A 22,181-nucleotide genomic window follows, 5' to 3' on the forward strand; every position below is an offset into this window, starting at 1 on the left:
TTCAATGTCTGGTGGCCAGGTAGGACCACTTTCAGCATGGCTAGATGCCTGCTGGAACATAATTAGGTTCTCACTGGCTTTTGTTCATTGTATCCCTGCTTGGAACATCTTCCCTCTTCCTCTACCCCAAATGACTTCCTTTTCCTCTTTCAAAATCCTCCTTAAACCATGTTTTTCATGTAATCTTCCAATTCTAACCTCTCCCATCTTTGCCTCTATCCTTAATCATTTGCATGGTCCCTGACTGAATTCGACTAAAAGTCCCTCAGGGTCAGCAACCATTCTTATCGGTACAGTGCCATGAACACCTATGGGAGCATATAAATAATAAGTAGTGGTGGAAGACATGATCCCCAGGCCTGATTCTCAGTTACACTAATCCCCATTTATATTGGTCTGACAGTGGAAAGAGGTCTTAACGTGGGTTTAGCTATAATTCACACACTATAAAACACTTTTATACTGCCACAGCAGAGTAAAGGGAACTAAGGGTATGTGTACACTGCATTTTATAACCTGTGGCAGCAAGTCTCAGAGCCCAGGTCTACAGTTTCACATGCATGCTATGGCAAGGGGAGGGCTCGCTCAATGGCTTGCGTATCAGCCTGCTAAACCCAGGGTTCTGAGTTCAATCCTCAAAGGGGCCACTTAGAGATCTGTGGCAAAATCAGTACTTGGTCCTGCTAGTGAAGGCAAGTGCTAGACTTGATGACCTTTCAGGGTTCCTTCCAGATCTATGAGATAAGTATATCTTCATATATTATGGTGATAAAAACAGCTATGTAGGCATTTGGGCTGAAGCTCAGAGTGGGTGGTAGCACAACACGTATGCTGTTGTCTTCAGTGTGGTAGTACAAGCCCAAATCCATAGACCAAAACTCACCACTCTGGGATTTACAACACAGTGTAGACATAGCCTTAGTGTAAGTGAGAACAATGGCCCTTGTGTATGTCACCTGAAGTTTTATGAAGCCCTTCACAATAAAGGCTCTAGGATAAGATTGTATTTCTTTGTAATACTATCTGCCATTATTGCCACAAGTCAAACTAGACTGTAAGACCAGATACAGTGCTTAGCATTTCTAGTGGCAAACTACGTTAATAGATTGTAAGGACAGAAGGAACCACTGTAATCATGTCTCATAATACAGGCCCCAGAACCTCACTGAGTGATTCCTGCATGTAGCTCAATAACTTGTGGCTGAACTGGAGCATCTTTTCGAAAGAAATCCAATCTTTACTTAGACTTCAAATGATGGAGAATTCACCACATCCCTTGGTAAGCTGTTCCAATGATTAATTACCCCCATCTTAAAAACTGGACCTTTACTTCCCATTTGAATTTGTCTAGCTTCAACTTCCACCTATTGGATCATACTATGCCTTTGACTGCTAGATTAAAGAGCTATCCCACCATCAGCTCAAGGCATCTCTTAAGTGTCTCATCTATAGGTTAAAAACATTTAACCCTTCTAGTTTTTCAGACCCGCGGTCATTCTTGTCGCTCTTCTCTGAACCCTCTCCAATTTTTCAACACCTTTTAAGCAGTATTCCTATAAACTAGTATTATATCTGTGATGAAGGCAGATTGTGCTATGCTCTTATCAAAAATAAGAAAAATTGCACAATGGCATGAAATAAAGTAAATACCACATGACATTTTGGTACAAACCTACGCAAAGTGTAACTTTAGATAATGCTAGTAAAGTTATTGGTCCCATTGGCACTCTATGTTCTCACTGGTCTTTTAACACTTTCATGTCTTTGTCAAATTCCCAGACAGCATCAAAGCAAAAATTTAAGTGTTCACACAGAAAATGAATTGTGAGTTGTAATTATAAGTTGCCTCTTCATGCTTATGTTCAGCCCTCACACAGCCTATAGGCCCGGTGTTACCAACAGTTATTCTCATCCATAGTCCCAAAGCCTTTAATAGGACTAGGCACAGAAGAAAGTACATTTTTGCAGCATCAGGCCCTATATCTGTAAATAAAAACTAAGCTCTGTGTGTGTGTGTGTGTGTGTGTGTGTGTGTGAGAGAGAGAGAGAGAGAGAGAGAGAGAGAGAGAGATGCATGTACACAGTCCTTCAAATTTAAAACATTTACAATACCATGTCATTCAGTTCCTCAGTTTTAGCTCAATGATCTCTTAAAATACATTCTCAGACAGTGCCTTAGCATAGTAGTTGTATTTTGACTCCCCCAACCATACCTTATTCTTCCCCTCTATCATTGCCATGTGTTGAGTGATGCTCTGGATTCTGTTTCCTCTGCTGCTGCCACTTTTCAAGATGAAAGGTCCCTCAGTGTTAAAGCAAACTTCATACCTATGGATAGGAGAAATCAAGTGCTTCTCTTAGCAAAATGAGTGTGGAATAAACAGTTGATTCAGAAGAAGTAGCTGTCCCAAGCACTTGCTGCTCCTAAGGGAAGTCAATGGGACTCTGATATGCTGCCAGTTACATCTATGCTTCTTGATATCATTAGCAAATATAGGCTGGAGGCTGAAGTTCAGATCCAGATCCAAACTTCCCCCATGAGCGAAGGTTCTTTGGACTCTGTGTTCTTGTTTGACCCACTGTAGAGTTGGGCTTCAGGGTGAAATTCAAATGTAGACCAGAATCTGAACTGAATCAAAATTTGGGACTGTTGGGCCCAGTATTCTGATTTAAGTGTTCCAAAGTTTGAAGCCCACCATTCTGGTTCAGCCTTTAATTATTCAGCTTTAATTATTACTTGTATTATTTTAAGACTTAAAATGCTGACAAATTTTAAAAACTTCTGAGATCAATTTTTTAAAAACTATTCCAATGCAATTTCTTTATGTGCAGGTTCTTTTGGTTATCATAAAAAATTATGTCACAAGCTCTAATTTTCTTTGCTTCAACAGATTATCTTCCACACGTTATCTTTCAATTTACAAATGGTAAAACATCTACTGCTGTGACTTCCTGTTTACTAGATGGGCAATAAAACTACAACCAAATAATCTTACAAACTAACAAAATAAAAAGTTATGTCTAATTGCCAAAGGGGTTCAAACATTTTTTTTAAAAGCTGAATTAAAATCATATTACATTAATGCCTTACACTACGAATTGGCTTTTAATTAGAACATTCAGATGTGGTCATGGTGGAACTAATTTGTTTTCCAAAGCTTAATTTGGTACATATGGAAATAAACACTTTGGAATACTTGTTACATTCTATCCATCTCAAATGTTTTCTCAGGACATCTAATTATATTTTTAACTATTATGTTCAATCTCAGTTTAAAAGGTAGAGCTTGCCTCTTCATTTGTGTAAAAGCTCTTTCAAGTTTGACATGTTCTTCAAACACATTAAAGTTTTTAAATACAACATATTTAATGCTCATCAGCAAATTGGATTCATATGTACATCAGCCGGTTTGGAGAAGTCACCTTTAAAACCACTTGACTGGCACTGACAGTTACTGCTAAACTGATCAGAGAATCAAAGAACTCTAACTGTTGCTTGCTTCCTTCATTGTTTTTGTATCCTGATAATGGTTTACACCATATAATAATTTTAAAATGTTTTGCATTACATCAAGAGTAATATTACATTAACTAATGTTATGTTAACTAATTTAACAACCTTTCAGAATGATGATCCATTAACTAATTTGGACATCATTGGTTTTCTGCCCCAAGAATTCCTTATGATGCAGGGATGGCTCAGCCATCTTACAGAAGTGAAGGGTCATGCTTCTTCATGTGGAGGGTGGGGGAAGCGATGGAGAGGATTGCGATGGCAGGTATGCGCTACGGATGCAATCCACAAAGCAACTCAGGCGCCTAAATGCCAGTGTTAGGTGCCTAAGTCACCACTGCAACACAAAACTGCTGATTGGCTGCTGCCTAACCCTGCAGATCATTTCAAAACTCATTTGGCTCCTGATTTTCTGCTTTAAAAGTTCCCTCGGCACCTAAGTTTTAGGCCATGGGGCATATGCACTGCTGCCCCGCTCCAGGCGTCTGGACACCTGTCTTGTACCAAACCCCAGAGCAATTCACAAACCAGGAGAAGACAGACATTCAGCTGCCTAAGTCACATGCAGTGTTTGATCTAGTAGGCAGCCTCTGAGCATGCCTACCACCTCAGGGCTCATTCAAAATCTGGCTGGATGAGGCCAGGAAGTATTAGTATCCACTTCACAATGCTTAGTCCAGTGGCTATAGCACTCACCTGGGATGTTGGACACCTAGACTCAATTCTTCCTTTTTCCAGAGGGGGAGAAAGGAATTGCAAAGGGGGGGGGGGCGATCTCCTACTTCCTAGGTGCATGCTTTGACCCATCAGGCTAGAGTCATTCTCTCTTGCTGGCTTAATGACTATTTAAGAATTTATCCACAGTTGAACAGTCATTGGGGACAGAGGGAGAGAAAGTGCTTGTGAGGATCTACCTGGGTGGTGGAAGACCCCAGGGCCAGACGCCCTGCTCCAATGATTTGTTCAGTAGTTCTCCACAGTGGAACAGCTTCAACGGGAGAGACTGAGACAGCCCCACATCAGTACATGCCATAGCCCAGTGGTTAGCACACTCTTCTGGAGATTCCCCCCTCAAATCAGTTTGCCCCCTGTAGCAGAGAAGGAGGAACTGAACCTGGGTCTCCCATATCAGTGCTCTAACCACTGGTACAAATTATAAGGTGGGTACCACCACCTCCTCCTCCAACCATTTTGTGGGGAGCAAGGCAGGCCCAGAGTTAATTCCTGCAAGAAGCGACTTAGGCTCCTAAGCTAGCTGCCACCAGGTGGCTGGTTCCTGTTCAAAGCTCACTAGCAGAGCGAGGTGCCACCCTGCAGCCCACACTTAGGGCTGGTCTATGCTACAGACCTATATCAGTACAACTACATTGCTCAGGGGTGTGAAAAATCCACCCCTCTGAGCAACATAGTTATACTGACTTAACCCCCCGTGTAGACAGCATTATGTCAGCTGGAGATCTTCTCCCAATCATTTAGCTATCACCTCTTGGGAGGGTAGATTAACTGCACCAACGGGAGAGCTCTTCTGTAGAGGTGTCCTTAGGCTCCTATCTCAGAGAGAGGGGCGGGGCTCAGCACACTCTCCTCTGGTCACCAGTTCCCATTGGCTAGCTTAGGCAGCTCACTCCAGCTGGCTTTGTGGATCTCAGTCTAGGCACCTGTCTCCCGCAACCCTTCATTGTATACGGAGCCTAGTGCCTAACTTGGCTTTGTGAATAGAAGTGTTGGTCCTTTTGTTTTCTAGGCACTAAGTTAGGTGCCGTGATACTCAGCATTGCAATGCCTACATCCCTTCCCATGTCCTGCCCTATCTGCCTAAACATTTCTCTCATGCTTTCCATTTGCTATTTCAAAAATCAGTTTCTGTGAGCACACTTGTGGAGGCCTGAGTGAGTGGTTGGGATATAACATTAAGACAGCTTTGTCAACTCATTCAAGAGCATGCAAGGACACAAATAGGCTTTAAAATGGTTCAAATAAAGTTATCCCCTGTCCGCTTTGGCTGCACCACTCTTCAACAAAAACAGTGTTTTTAAAAGCCTGTTTGAAAAACAGGAAACTAAATTGGAGGAAACTGTAATATAGATCAAGTATCAGAGGGGTAGCCATGTTGGTCTGGATCTGTAAAAAGCAACAAAGAGTCCTGTGGTACCTTATAGACTAACAGATGTACTGGAGTATAAGCTTTTGTGGGTGAATATCCACTTCGTCAGACGCATGTAGACACACATGTGTCTGACGAAGTGGGTATTCACCCACGAAAGCTTATGCTCCAATACATCTGTTAGTCTTTAAGGTGCCACAGGACTTTTTGTTGTAACGTAGATGGGGCCACTAATGCTTCCATATTGCTGTGGTTTGCAGGACATATTCAGTGACCTCAAGACTCTCTGTACATAAATGACTATTCATCTAGTCTCTTGCAGTTTGGGCAGGGGAGGGATCTTGTCACGGTCAAGAGAGGCATCATGATTTTAGTTCAACTGTTTTTCTTGTTCCTCAGGAGTTTCTTTGTCAGATTTTTGCCCTTTGAAGCAGGTGTAATTGTAGTCTTAGAATCACAGAATCATAGAATATCAGGGTTGGAAGGGACCTCAGGAGGTCATCTAGTCCAACCCCCTGCTCAAAGCAGGACCAATCCCCAACTAAATCATCCCAGCCAGGGCTTTGTCAGGCCTGACCTTAAAAACCTCTAAGGAAGGAGATTCCACCACCTCCCTAGTCTTGCCTCACTGAATACATTGATGTCTCTTTGCTGCAGTCTGGCCTCTTTTTAATAAAAGTACTAGTTGAAAAACATAATTTGGGAAGGTTTAGTTGAAAAGGGCTTCACAATCAGAATTAAACTGTGCATCAGCTATGCCAGAGATCTCATAAATCCCTTATAGGTCCGCAGCCTCTGAACCTAGTTGCAATTATTCTCTGTAAGAGAATAATTTACAGGGGAGTATGTATGATTAGACTGTAAACTCTTTGGGACAGGGACTATCTCTGTTATATGTCTGTATGATGTCCAGCATAATAATAATAATGAATAAGTAAAATTCTGGATGGAATTTTCCCCAGGGATGTGCATGCATGGCTTCTCTTGACTTCACATATTATATTATGTTCATATTGCTGACTATAATGTTAATGCAATTATAATGGAAAATCAAATTCATTAGTACCAGTTAGCCACATTTTGAAAGACTTCTTCTAATTCTAGTCTCAAATAATAAAATATATCAATGCAGAACGAGAACGGTTTCCAGTGTCCTGACTTTGTTAGCCAGTTCAGTACCTAATCTTCCCCGTTATTTCCAACTGAGCCAAACAGTATCACTGTTTACCCCAGCAGAATTGGTTAGAGCTGTGCAATAGGTAAAGGAGAGTACAGTAACTCCTCACATAACATTGTAGTTATGTTCCTGAAAAATGCAACTTTAAGTGAAACAATGTTAAACAAATCCAATTGTCCCATAAGATTTAATGTAAATGCGGGGGGTTAGGGGTTAGGTTCCAAAGAAATTTTTTAGGGGGCAGACAAAAGGCATTATATACTGTACAGTACTGTGGTTGGGAAGTGCCCCAGCTTACCTCACACAGGCACAGCCCACTGCAGGCAAGCACTCTAGGAAGCACCTTTGCAGCAGCAGTGGCAGCTTCCCTGGAGAACAGGCTTGGATTTTGCCAGGAATGCTCCAGGCCCGCCTCTTCCTGTCTCCACTCCACTCCAGGCCCACCTCTTCCCACCCCCACTCCACCTTCTCTCTGGAGCACGCCACATCCCTCCCCCACAAAGTCCTAAGCGCTTCCCCGCTCCTGCCCTTCCCTCCCAGAAAGTCCTACGCGCAAAAGTGCTGGGAGGAAGGCGGAGGAGTGTGTCTCTGCTCCTCCCCCTCCCTGTTTAGTGGGGCTTAGGATTTTCTGGGAGGGAGGGGGAGGAGTGGAGATGAGGGGCTTCCCTGCTCCTCTCCCTCCCTCCCAGTACTTGACACTTAGGACTTTCTGGGAGAGAGGGGCAGGAGTGGGGAAGCCCTGCATCTCCGCTCCTCCCTCTCCCTCTCAGAAAGTCCTAAGCGCCACCAAACTGTTTGGCGGTGGAGGGAGCACTGGGAGGGAGGGGGAGGAGGTGGAGAAGCGGAACTTGTGCAATGCTCCCTTGTAACGTCGCTGCTCTTCCACAGAATCTTACAAAGAGGCAGCCAAATGAGGTTATAAGGGAGCATTGCACAACTTTAAACGAGCATGTTCCCTTATTGAGCTGGGCCATAACACTGAAACAACGTTAAGTGGGACAATGTTAAATGAGGAGTTACTATAATTAAAATCATGCCTCCTGCTTTGGTTTATAATGGCAGGTATCTTGTAACAGAAAGAGAAAAGTCTTAGTGGAATTTAAATATAAGCCCTGAGCCAAGTTTGTGTTTATGTAATGATGTTTGAAAAGATACAGATCCATTCTGGCCGGGACTGAAAAATCATAATAATCTTCCAATTATTTCAACTGATGTTTCACTGTGGTCTCCTCATTTAACTTCATCTATGCATTTTTGTGTATGTTGTTGTTTGTCAATCTCTTCAAATTATTGACTATATAAAATAGGTGGGGCACGCCTATTTGTAACCAAAAATGTGAATTACTCTGCAGAAATCCCACAAATCTTTGGGAATCAGAGACTGAAATGATTATTTTTACCTGGATCTCTCTGGAGCTAGGGGAACTCCAGTTGAGCTGAGTTTAGTTTCCTTAAATACCTAGGAGGGTTTACACCAGAATCGGAGTCAGACCAATGGAAAGCACACAATACACACAGTAATTCACAAACAAGTTAGAGCTGTGCCAGCAGACTCATAAGTAATGCAATCAGTTTCCCCAGCACACAGATCCTTTCATACCCTTTTGTGCTGGTTCAATGTATGCACATGTAGGTAAGTGTATATATCAGGGCACAATCAGACCCCAGTGTCCACACTAAGTGGCAAGGAGATTCATGGGGGGGAGGGGGCAAAGGTTAGGCATCCTTCTCCCCGTGATTGGGGGGATCGGGATCCATTGTGCTAGGCACTGAACAAACACAAAGGGACAATCCAGACCCCAAACAACTTCCAGTTTAAGCAGAACTGACAAAAGGTGGAAGAAAGGAAGTATTATCATCCCCATTTCAGAGATGGGGAACTGAGGCACAGATACATTAATGGTGAAATCCCGGCCTCCACTGAAGTCAGTGGCAAAAATCCCATTGGTATCAATGGGGACAGAATTTCATCCCCAGGGACTTGCCCTAGGTCACACAGGGAGTCTGGCTGACCTGGGACTGAATCCAGAGCTGCAGATTCCCGGGCCAATGTCTTAGCTACAACACCCGGTAAATTGTTTCTCTTGAATTCCGTTTTCTCTTCCCCTAATTAAGATGTGTGCATGCGTGCATGCGTGTGCGTATACAAACACACACGCTTTAGCCCTGTTGTGTCAAGTGCTTGAGAAATAGGCTATTCATTTGTAAAACCAGAAGCCATTAATTCTATTTTGGATTTTCAGAGGAAAATGCCGAAGGGGGAACGAGGGGTCAAAGCTGTTAATCTGACACTCTGTACTCTCAGGAAGCTCAAAGCATATGCATCGTAGTTACAGTCAGAACACAAAAACCTCCCTGCCTTTTAAAGAAAGAACTTAAGACCGTGGGCAAACTTACCTCCCTGGTTTTCAATTTTATGAATTTACACTCCTGGGATGGTTTTTGTTTGGTTGGTTGTGGGGGGGTTTTGGAACCAGAAGTTCAACTTTAAAGGCCATTTGTGGATTTGGCCACATACCAGCACTTCAGAAGTAATTCGGGGGAGGGGCATGAGCCTGATTCTTAAGAATACATCAACCTCTTAAGGAAGTAGAGTGTGCCATGTTTGAAGATGCAAAGATAATCACAGTGCTGGGAACCGTCTTGTGTAGAGGAGGAAGCCAAACAACAAGAGGAAAGCAGCATATGCTTCTGATTTCGCACAGGAAGCTCACAGCACCTCCTGCCAAAGCAAGATAAGAAAACTCCCATGGCCTATTCTGGACAAGGCCACTGTTATCAACCTTAGCTTCACACTGTCCTCACTCTACTCCACAGCCCTCTCCCTTTCCTAATGAGTTTCAGAACTCTTACCTCTATTTGCATACCACATGCCAAGCATAATAGTGTGGTATATTTATAACTATTGATGGGGAAAAGTTTCCAGGGTGAGAGTGTACTACATGTCATTTTGGCTTATTCCACTGAAGTCAAAACACAAACCAGTTTCATTCTAGAGCCTAAAAGGTATAAACACCAGTATTAACATAAAAAATAGTCATGTTGCCAATATTGATGGCTTACATTGATTTGCGAGGGCTTAGGCAAAGGATTTTTCTAGTTATTCTCAGGGTGTACTGAATTTCCTGTAAACTCTGGAATCCAGCATACCCCACCTTGGAACAAGATCTGAAATTTGCAGCTCAGATAATACAGTGATGGGTACCAATATAAGAACCTAGATCTCTGTATTATATTAAGAAAGAGGGTGGCAACTTCTGTATTCACATCATTTGAATTCCTCATTCCCAAACCTACCAGTGAGATCCTGGGAGCCTACCAAAACTGTCCCAGATTTAAAATCTCATTCAGTCCTCAAAAGAGTCTTCCATTCTCAGAAAATCCATAGGTATTGTAAATAAATATTGAGATCTTAAGAGCAACTGACATCGTGTCTGTATTTTATCTTATTCAAGGTGTTTCTCGTATTTATTAACTGAGTTTTAATGGTTTTCAGGCACCGTCAATAAATAACTACTTCTGTGAAGCTGGAGCACTGAGACTGAATTGGGAGACAGCACAGGTATGAAGAGCAAGAGAAAGGCACACAGCAATTGGGGTTAATAACTTTTAACACTGGTTAAAAAAATAAAACCAAATCATATTGCCTTTCTCAGTGGCTATCATGTTTATACTAAAGACTTGTCTTCATCAGAGTTTGGGCAAACTTACTGTCAAGAGATGAAGTGATTCACATCACTCAAGATGTGATCATGACAACACTGACTTAAAGATACAGGATATGGAAAAACTAAGCCCTAGAATCATGAGGAACATAGGGAAACTAGTTTCCCCTTTGGTTACCAAAAACGCAAATTACATGAGACTGCGCTTATTTGCACACTGGGGTTTTACAACAAAAACTAGGGTGACCAGACAGCAAGTGTGAAAAATCGGGACAGGGGTAGGAGGGCAATAGGAGCCTATATAAGAAAAAGACCCAAAAATCAGGACTGTCCCTATAAAATCAGGACATCTGGTCACCCTAACAAAAGCCATCTGTGCTGTTGTGCAATCCACAGCACAGCGCAATAGTCATCACGCATCGTTGGGAATCCTGAATCATTTTCAGTCAGAAAACAAAGGGGCATAAGAGTAAGGAGCAAGGAGATGTTGTAAAATGTCTTCTATGGGGGTGGCTGGTCTGCTGGTATGTTGCCAATGTGTTTGAATATAACTGGCTGCCAGTGTTATAATGTGTTTATCTGTTGAAGAGCCACGGTATAAATGTTCCTTTGCTACTGAAAGTGCTGTGTCAAAAATAATCAGTGATAGGGTGAAATCCCGGCCTTATTGATTTCAATGGGGCTGGGATTTCACCCAGGATGGCCAGCCTACCATATTAAAGGAATAAACAAATAGCAATATGCTTGGAGCACTTTTTCAGTAAGTAAGTTAGGACCTGACTACATTTTTACAAATTGTTTCTCTTTTTAAAAAGTGTCTTTGTATTTTAGTGCTTATGCAAGGGGGCCAGACTGAAAGCCTGGTGCATGAAATCCTCTCTTTATTCACAGTGACGGGTACAGCATGAGCAGCAGCGGTACAAGCTTCCCCTCACTGACTCCTCAGTGATGAGAAGATATGTCCTTCGTTACTCTCGCTGGGCCTTGGCATCTCTGCTGTGGCTGTCACAAGTGCCAGTCAGGGCTAGATGAGGGGGTAGTGTTTGTGATGTCAGTGCCTGCCCACTGGACGCTGCTCAGACGTCACAAGCTCATGTCAGATTTGACACCTACCAGTTTGCAGATGGCAACCAACTGCTGGTCTCTACCAACCAGCACCACTCGCTAGAGTCGTTCAAGCCCCCTTCTGCATGAACAGAAATGGGAGACCCCCGGCCAAAGACTCTATAAGCCATGCTGAAAAGTTAAGCCTTAATGAGCAGCAGGGGAGCAAGGGACTGCTTAGTGACCACTCCCTTGGACTCTGCCACTTGCGTGTAGGATGAAGACAAAAGTTTCTTTTCAATCTCTCTGCTCAGGTGTGTAGCGGGGTGGGAGGGAACAGTGTATGTTCTTTATGCATCAGAGGGGTAGCCGTGTTAGTCTGAATCTGTAAAAGCAGCATGGAGTCCTGTGGCACCTTATAGACTAACAGACGTTTTGAAGCATGAGCTTTCATGGGTGAATATGAAGTGGGTATTCACCCACAAAAGCTCATTTTCCAAAACATCTGTTAGTCTATTAGGTGCCACAGGACTCCTTGCTGCTTTTACTGAATGTTCTTTGTGAGCACCCAGGTGTCCCAGGTCCCATACTTTAACTCTGGCTCCCTTTCTCCTGGTACAGATCCTTGTTACTTCTCATGTACACTAAAAAGCAAGTGACAGAAAGTATGAGTCCCATCCCTGCCCCACCCCCCCTCCCGGCCAGAGCTTTCCTGACATGCAGCCATGGATTTAGAGAAAAGCTGGCTGGGAATTACAGGAGTAAGAGCAGGAGTCCTTCTTATTATTAACCATGGGTAGCTGGACTATACAATCTGTTCTCTTTTCATGGTCACAGTTTCAAGCATTACAACCAGTCCTGAACTATTTGTTGGGGCTGCTACTGCAGACTGGTTGTTCTGAATTTTCTCAAACAAAACACTAAGAGTTGCCAGTATGCTTAGGAAATTGATCTGGGGCATGGAATGAAAAAAAAAGTCAGATGTGTCAGAAGCCAGGAATGACATTCCCACCTCAACAAAATCGCCCACATTCTTCTCATGACCGTCAGAAACCCTTTAGTCACCCTACATTTTTTCCTGGCTATCTTATCCATGAGAGAAACATTAATCTATATAATTAAATGTCCTACAATAGTAGATCATGCAGATGACTTGGCAAATGGTTGCTGAAAGAATGAGTACTCTTCCAATTGCTTTGCACCTTGTGAGACCAGTGGCACACCAGGAAAGTGACAGTGCTTGAAAGCAAACATGCATCAATTTTTCTGGTCATTAAGGTGACATGGGATTATTATACCTTGGTTTTTGTTATTGGCTACTTGCATTTTGCTTCTTGACACTGCTTCCTGCTTCACACTGCTCAGCAGTCCTTACAAACTCAGAATAAGATTTTGTTTCAGCCAATCCTTCCTTCCTTCCTTCCTGGTCCTCCACCTCCTTTCCTCCCTCTGCTAGATGCTAATCGCTCAGATCGCCTGTACAGTCACTGGGACTCAGCCTCTCACTTTCCCTCTCTGACTCTGAGAGAGGGCCAATTCCCCTACCTTTCCCATAGCTGAGATGAGCATTGGCTGGAGCTACGAAGATGTTGCTCAAAGCATAACAACAGAGCTAACAGCTGAAACGTCTTTCCTTACAGTTGCAACAGAGATTGGTTTTAATGTTTCATTTAGTGGAGGAGGAAAGGACATGCTCAAGTAGCAGGACTTCTGAGAAGTCAGAAGGCTAAAGGGAAGGACCATAAAGGTAATAGGAGCAAATGGTGCAATCTGACTCCCTTTTATTCTCAATTCTCAAATCTCTGATTTGGATGCACAGTCCAAGCTCAGGGTTTCCAAGAGAACATAGTAGATGTTGTTAGGTGCCTGCTACACTAGTCTATTTTCTCTACTCACACAGAACATTTAGTTCAGTGAAGAATGCAGTCAAAAGACCACATCTAGATCTTCATGCAGCGCTCTGTATCTGCATCCTTCCAGGACCCAGATCATCATGAAATCTCCATCCTCACAAAAAAACTGTTCTATAGGAGCAAGCTTATTGTTGTCCAGGAAGAGGACAGCCTCTTCCTCCTACATGACACTTCTCCAGATTATCTGGCATGGCACAGTTGTCTCACCTCCATCCAAACAACCTATGGGTTACTAGTATTCTCACTAAACAGAGCTGCCATTCAGGGCAATGTTGACTCAAGGTTTAAGGAGGATACTGGAATTCCTCTCCAGTGCTCCAGTTGTGCTGGTTGGAGATATATGGCTCTATACAGCAATTCCCTCCCTGTACTGCTTACCAGACAATGTCAGTTCCATTCGCCACTGAACAGCTGAGCAGTAGTGGAGACAAAGAACCACTGCTACACTGAGCTGCTGCTAGTGCCCTGCCAGGTGGTCCATGCTCAGCACTGCTTTGGGCAGAGGACTTAGGGCAACTCTGAGTCAATTGTGGCACTGGATGTAGGAGGAGGGGAAAGCCAGCCCCAAAGAGAAGCCCAAGAAAGGAGGAGGATGAGATTGAACAGGGGGAGATACGTAGAAGGGAGAAGGAAAACAGGGAAAAGAGTGCGGAAAAAATACTGACAGACATAGAATAAAAGCAAACTGCTATGTAAAGGGGAGAGGGAATAAAAACAAAGGCATAAGAATGTTAACACTATATTTTGGGAAAGGTTTGCTTAATATAATGAAATACAATGATAAATGCATAAATAATTATATTGAAGCACATACACAGTCTGATCCTGCAACCATTTATGCAAATGGCAAAGCTTCCATTGACTTCAGCAATGCAGGAGTGGTGGATAGTTTAGGAGTCCCACCGGTTTTAAAGATTCTGTGTGTTCCAAAGTTAGCACCTATCTCTAACTTGGGGAATCCTCTTCAGTGTGGTCCAGGATTTTCAACTGGTTGAACTTTCGAAAGGACACTGGTTATTCACAGTATTATTTGCACAGTAGCCAAACACATTTTCATTACAGTTTAATTACAGTAACAGTCCTCTGGGATGTCTGGGACACTGTTGTATTTTCTTATGTTTTAAACCAGTTTGATTTGATCCATCTCTAATTTAAAAAAAGAAAAAAAAAGGACCTTGGCTACATCTTGTATCTTATGCTTAAGCATTCTTTCATTAGACTTGAGAAACTATGATTAAGAGCTATTTTAAATCTAGTGCTGCTGAAATTTGAACGATCAAGCTTTTGGTTCATTTAAGGCACATAATGAAGCCTTTGATAGCATTTACAATATGCACAGTAGAGTCATCAGAAATAATTGTTTGCCCAATTTACCATATCACTCCAAGAAGGCCAGACAAAGCCAAACTATCCCAAGCCTCGACATACAAAAACAAGCAAATCTGTGTTTGACAAATAGATCAGGTCTTATTCTCAGGACATTTTATAGGTAAAGTATTTGAAAGGATTATTTTGCAAGATGCACATAAAGGACCAGGGGCATTTTTCTAGTAATTTCCACAGGACAGAAGTGGCTGCTCATTAGTGAACATCAATTTTTGGCTCACAATGGAAGCCTACAGTATAGGATGATCTGCTTTATTTGCTCATTTGTTCAGTGTGAGGCAATGCTGAAAATATTTCAGTTGGGAGGCTCTTTCTCATTCTCTTTACTTGATTTTAAATTCTTTAATGGCAATTTCAGTTCTCTGCACACGCTACGTGCAGACTGACACACCATAGCATATATGCAGGCACGTTTTAAGAGATGAGTGAAGAATATAGACCTGGAGTCTCATTTACACTTCAGTATCAGAGGGGTAGCCGTGTTAGTCTGGATCCGTAAAAGCAGCAAAGAGTCCTGTGGCATCTTAGAGACTAACAGATGTATTGGAGCATGAGCTTTCGTGGGTGAATACCCACTTCGTCAGACGCGTGTGGTCATGTTCCCACATGCATCTGACGAAGTGGGTATTCACCCACGAAAGCTCATGCTCCGAGACGTCTGTTAGTCTATAAGGTGCCACAGGACTCTTTGTCGTCATTTACACTTAGCTCCCTTTACACAGCTTTGCCAGTGTAAAGGTGCATTTAAGTGGGGAAAAAATATATGCTAAGCCTACTTCAGGCTATCAGAGTAGCATAAAGGCTCTTTTGTGTAAATGAGAATCAGACCCAAAGAGTCCATCATCCAGATCCTCAGATGATGTAAAATTAGACCAGCTGAGGATCTGGCCATGTGTCAAATTAAACAAAGGTATTCTTGAACTACCTGTTGATCTGACCTACTTTTACCATCACTTAAGACTCAGTCTTCCCTTCCTGAAAACAAAAGGTGGCACAGGGAACAGAACACAACACAGACCCTGTGGACAAGCTAATGGGCATCCATGGTTACAGACAACCACAATTAAATTTGGGTGCTTCAGTACATTTCTAATTAAGTCCAATTAACATTTGTTCTTTACTTGTTAATTTTACATACCTCACTGATGTTCCAACCCTAGTTTCCTCCAGTAATCTATCCAAGCACATCCAAATGACTCTGCCTTTCCATGCTTTATTAGTATACCCACATAAACAATGTACAAATGCAATTAGACTGGCTCTGCACGCAGGGCCTGCTCCCAGCCCCATTGAAGTTGGTGGGAGTTTGGCCACTTATTTCCATGAGGGCAGGATCAGGCCTTCTATACCTGGGCCGTTCTAAATGCAAACTCTAAGCTTCTGCCTGGGTGTGAGCTGCTTACATCTCTTCGTCTCTGGAAAGTGCCCATCACTGTGGTGTAGGAGGGCCATCTATGTAGAAATGAGCTCAAAGCGCAAAAGTGAGATCACTCTCGCATTCAGGGGATGCTTTGGAAGGGAGGTTTCCAGGCAAATCATTATATAGAAAAGAGCCATTGCAAAGTGCAGATAGGATTCGTGTTCAGATATTGAAGACTCTTGGGGTGTTCTGATCCAGGGTTTTAGTTCAGGCCAATTTCCGACTAAACTAACCTCTCTTGTCCTTAATCTATGTTTTTTCTATGCCCTTTTCTGCAGTTTAGTGCTGAGTACCTTGAATTCCCTGATTGCTTTCTTACAAAGACTACCTTTTAAAATGGCTGTCATAACTGAACAGGATCAATCCGCCTCTCTGCCATCCATTAACCCAGATCATCCCATCAGCTGGCAATCACAAGCAGTCTGAGCTTTCTTATTTTAATCGAAGAGCCCTAGCTTTTCCTGCCCACAGTCTCAAGAGAGGTGAATATGCTGGGAACTCCATGCGGATTATGTCTATGGGCAGCACAAGACCCTCAATCCTTTATTACTGCATAAAGTTGATGGGAAAATCTGCATGCTTAGGGCTTATGAGGGTGTTCTCTATGGCTGTCTGTCTCAGTTCCTGCAGGTGAGGGAAATCCCAGATCTGGGACTTTTAGGGCCCCTTTCACACTGCTCTGGCCCTTTTACCTGGTGTAAAGGGGCCAGAGCAGGGATGAGAATTTCACTCAGTGGGCCTAACCGCTTTACTTATTCTGTGTTAAATCAGCAGTAACTCCATTGAACATAATGGACCTACAACCAGGGTAAAAGTAGTGTAAGAGAGGAGAATCAGGCCCCAGTTTTCCCAGTGCCTAATATTTTGTAGATACCTCCAAAATAGCAACCAGCATTCAAAGAAACAAAACTAATTCAACATCATAATGTTGCTGTGTTTGCAGAGCTGCTCTCTGGGGAGCTGGCGTAGGGTACTCACTTGGTATTCAGTTTGTTTGAGCCTAAATATAATGGAAGGGTAGGGGGAGAGGGAGCTAAGCCATCCAAGATAACATTCCATTGCTGTGTGTGTTTATGGGTTCAGAAGGGTCAAATCAATTGAAGCTCAGTCAGAACATGATGAGGATATCTCTTCAGCTGTCCACGATCAACATGGAACTGTCCAGAGATAGAAACGCCCAAAGAATAGCACTGTTTCAGTGCTGAGGAAACCAGTGATTGTATTGAACAATATCAATATCCCTCTGCACCTTCCTTGGCAACCTCTGCCCAGACTAATTTGAGACAAACACAAATCTGCATGGCAGATTGCAGGATCAGTCATTTTGAGCAGGTGTTCCACAGTGAGAAGCTAATCTCTAAAGCTTTAAGGCATGACTCCCATTGATTTGCACGGGCATTCCACAGCAAACAGTTCGGCACACCACTGCTTATGACACCTGTTTCATTCCACCCAGAATGAGACTTGTGGAGAAGGAGGGCCAGAAGCTGATATAAATCAGCAAGGCTCCCCTGAAACCATGGACATTTGGCCCTGAATCTGATAGAGGAGATTCAGACTCTAGAGAAAAATGAGACTAGAGGTGACAACTCAGGTTTGGCATAAATATGCTGGGGAAGTTGATTTGTACTGTTGGGACTGCTCTGCCTTTTCCAACCTTCACTGAATAACTTTTGAGGACTCTTCCCAACACATCTAATGCTGGCTAGCTAGAAAATAAAAGATGAAATATGTAGCCATATATGCGCTGTGGCTGATCTAATTATAGGATATTAACACACATTCATTACTTTACCTGGAGTAAGTGGAGGTTGGAGAAAGGTTTTTCAGAGAAAATTAGCAGTTTAAAACAACATGTTTTTCTCATTCATTTTTATTATTCTATTTCCCTCTGTTTTTATTCTCATTTTATTCTCTCCATTGATTTGCATTCTCTGTGAGCCCATTAGTTTTGGGTGAGCTTTAAAAAGAACCTTTTCTCTTATCCCCAGATGGGTCTTTCCTCATCCCTATATGATTAGTATTTTGTGGGGGACAAAATCCCACTAGAAATTTGAAATATATATAAGAAAAAGTTCTTTAGTAGCAAATGAGTTAATTTGAGCAAAGTAGGGGAAAAACAGGGACATTTTAATTACACTATTTGTCCCCCTCGATTCCATAAAGACAGACTTGTTGAGCAATGTTAGAACAGTTTTAAAAAATCCCATTCTTTAATTTGCCATTAGGAAACTATGAAAACAAGTTTCAATGAAGCCATCCTGCTGGTACTGGCCCACATAATTGACAAAGGTGAGTTACTTAAGTTCATTGCATGATTAATCACATTGTATCAATGTATTTGCATGATCTTAAAAAAACACACAGAATCCTAGGACTATACTGCAATACGTTCTAGATTTCAGCTATAGAAATACTGAGGGAACAAAGATTTAAAGAAATAGCACATTTTCAAGTAGTTTCCATTAATGTACCTTTATGCCCCACTCCTGCAAAAATGTAAACATGTGTTTAATGTCATGCACTGTGAGTAGTTCCAGTAATTTCAATGGCATTACTCACATTGGGTAAAGTTAATCATATGCAGAAATCTTTGCAGAAATTGGGCTCAGACTATAAGCTCTTGGAGGGAGGGACTGTTTTTTTATTATACCTGTGGAGGCTCCTACCAAAATGGGGCCCTGATCCCTGATGGAGACTATAGTAACCACTGTAGTACAAATAGTTGTGGATTTATCAAGTGGAGTGAGCAAATCTTCACATCTGTCCATATAAACAGGCACTGGCAGATATAACTACACAAAGCTGGCACTAATAGAGCACTTGGGTACCTAAAGTTAGACAGTTAAATCCAGAGAAGGGGAACACCTGTAGCTTCCACGGGAGAGATGCCAGTGGTCACCATGATCAGGCTAATTTTATGTAGATGGCAAACTCTGGTGCTCAATACCTAACTTTATACACTTTCAGGTGACATTCTAAACAAGTAGGGGACAGCATTATCTCCTAAAATGTAAACACACTTGTTTGTCTGAACGATTGGCTGAACAAGAAATAGAACTGAGTGGACTTACAGGCTCTGAAGTTTTACATTATTTTATTTTTGCATGGAGTTTTTTTTACATAATTCTACATTTGTAAGTTCAACTTTCATGATAAAGAGACTGCACTACAGTACTTGTATTAGGTGAATTGAAAAAAATACTATTTTGTTTTGTTTTTACAGTGCAAATACTTGTAATAAAAATAAATATAAAGTGAGCACTGTACACTTTGTATTCTGTGTTGTAATTGAAATCAATATATTTGAAAATGTAGAAAACATCCAAAACTATTCAAATAAATGGTATTCTATTATTGTTTAACAGTGCGATTAATCACGATTAATTTTTTTAGTCGCTTGACAACTCTAGTTTTGACAACTGAATGGTTAGTGTTTTGTCATGTGCTATATTCATCCTAAAACTCACCAGGAATGTATATTTGATCCTCCCCGACAGGGGATATAACAATCTCCAGAATCCCTTGCAATGTCAGCTGGGATTCTCATGCTGCAGAAGGGAAAGTGGGGAGAAGAGGACCTCAAAATTCCATGCACACACTTAACATAAACTATTATTATTTTATCTCATCTGTCTTTTGGTAGGATCTACAAGAGTACAAGCATAGAGTATGACATATGGCCTGCCCAAAAGAGCTCACAATTTGAGAAGACAAACAAAAGTCATAGAGCAGGAAGAGGGAAAAAACTTACAATTAACACTGGTTCCCTCCCTTCCAAACATCAATAATCCCCAAAGGTCTCTTGGCGTAGCAATTAACATCTAGCTACTCTTTTAACAAATAGCACACTAAAGCGGGTTTTAAAGGCCTAAAAAGAGGGAAGGGTCATGGCCTTATGGATCAGCTCAAAGAGAGTGCCCATGTGTTATGGGGCAGCATAGGACAGACACTAAGGACAAAATTCAGGAAAGCATCTCTTGTCAAGAAAGTATTGAAGCACATGCATGAATTTAAGCACAGTCTTAAGTCCCAGTGAAAGTCAGTGGAGCAGAACACATGCTTAAGTGCATTCCTTAACTGGGGCCTGTCACAGGCTGGCTGGCGCTTAAGGGTTCAGCCTGTGACAGTTCAGCTACCCACCCCACTCCCAAACCCCATACAAAGCTTATCCCAAACAGCTAGATATGAGGTGGCTCAGCTTAGTTATTAGACCCCACTGGTGGAAAGCTAAGGATACTCATGAAGAGTTGGGTGAGCCTAGCTGAGGAGAGGAGCTGGACTGTTCCCCCTCTCTGAGAAGCAGCCCTGAAAGCTGGCTGAGAAAGGACAGAAAAGGAGACAGGGTGAACTGGAAGCCTGACAGGAGGCAGGAACCCTGAGCAGAAGCAGTCTGTCTGAACTCTTGAGTGGGAGGAGGAATGTGCCAGCCCCTGGGCAGTGGGTTGTTAGAGCATGGGGACAAAGTATAGCAGTCAAGGCCCACCTGTGAGCAAAGGCAGCCTGCTGAGCAGGGGGCTGAAAAGTCAATTGTTTTGAGTATTTCTGTTGGACTTTGTTACAGAACTCTGTGGCCCTGGAAGGGGTAGGACGTTATAAAGTGGTCTGGCCACAGAGCCAGGTGGCCAAAGGACAGCGGGAGAAACTGAGTCAATACACTGGAGGGGATGTATTGGGGCAGCAACTTTGCCACAGGACCAAGGACTTGTGGAAGATGCAGACAATCAGGGACGCCACTGGCATCACTTGTGATGCATCGGGAGTTGGAGGCAACACACTAAAAGCTCAGTTTGGAGCTATTTTATGGGCAGTAAAGGGGCATAATCTACCTCCTTACTTCCCTGCACAGGCTACCTGCATTGCTGGTCTTTGTGCAAGTGAGAGAGCAGTTGCCACATGGCCACTAATTACTCTCCTGGGCAGGAGGGTGGTGAGTGTGTGAAGACTCTGGCTCTGCCTTTCCAATGCACCAGACAATGCAACTGAGCTGGCCCAGAGAGGAAAGTAAGCTGTGCCAGGTTACTTCCTCCCTGGAGCAAGGGGCCCCCAATTATTTAGGTGTCTATGTCTTTATCTGACGACTAACTTTCACCACGTATTTCAAAGGGAGTAAGCAGTATGTGAAGTATTAAAAATGGAGCATCTATATTTTTATTTGTTATGAGGGCTAAAAGGAAGAAAGGGGACTATTAAAAGAGAATCACAACAAAACGATTTTGAAAGCACATTTGAAACAGATCTGGAGACAAACTTGAAATAGAGCCAATGATTCATATTTAATTTGTTGCTTTTATCCTTTGATCACATGTTAAAGCTCATTTCTACTCATTTCATTAACTGAGTCTTCAGTGGTTTAGAAGTTATTAATTTTTATTTCTCATTATATGATCTACTATGTAGTAGTGCAGTTCTGTGTTTGTGAAGAGAGAGAGATGTTTCACGGGCACAGAACATCACTCTGATTCCTGACCAAGAAGAGCTAACTCTTGTATCAATTCCACCCTATATTTTAAATAAAAATATGAAAAAATGTTTAAACTTTTAGGTCAAATAAAAGGATCCAATGTCGTAGTGTATATGACTTTTGTCAGGGTCTCCTCAGTGAAAAGGCCATTGTATTTTCTTTTAACCTATGCCTTACCTACAAATAAAAAGATCAAATTTAATTATTGTTTTGAAACTGGTACTTCTTATGTAACAAATATAGGAAATGCTGTTGGTGAAATGGAGAACTGCAACTTTTTCTTACTAAAGCACATGTAGTGATTTCTAGTGCCACCTATTGGTGAGAATAGTACAGCAAATGATTCTCATTTGCATAATCGTAAAGAAAGGTACAATCGGGGTGAAAGTAAAATTGAACTCTTATTGGTACATGGGTCGACTCTTCTCCCCCCGGGGAGGGGTGGGGCTTTGGGCAGACAGGGCAGGGCTGAGGGTCAGCATCCCCAGCCAGGA

General features: G+C 42.4%; 1 protein-coding gene across 2 annotated transcripts in view; it reads right to left on the minus strand.

Moving 5' to 3' along the window:
- FLT1 (fms related tyrosine kinase 1) overlaps positions 1–22,181 on the minus strand; it is a 159,943-nt gene that overhangs the window by 85,183 nt on the left and 52,579 nt on the right. For both annotated transcript variants that reach the window (XM_030562729.1, XM_030562736.1), the window contains exon 11: positions 2,214–2,328. In XM_030562729.1, coding sequence (XP_030418589.1) covers positions 2,214–2,328 — 115 coding nt within the window. The remainder of the gene's footprint in view (positions 1–2,213; positions 2,329–22,181) is intronic.

This window comes from Gopherus evgoodei, chromosome 1, assembly GCF_007399415.2.
Source record: "Gopherus evgoodei ecotype Sinaloan lineage chromosome 1, rGopEvg1_v1.p, whole genome shotgun sequence".
Classification (NCBI taxonomy): Eukaryota; Metazoa; Chordata; order Testudines; family Testudinidae; genus Gopherus; species Gopherus evgoodei.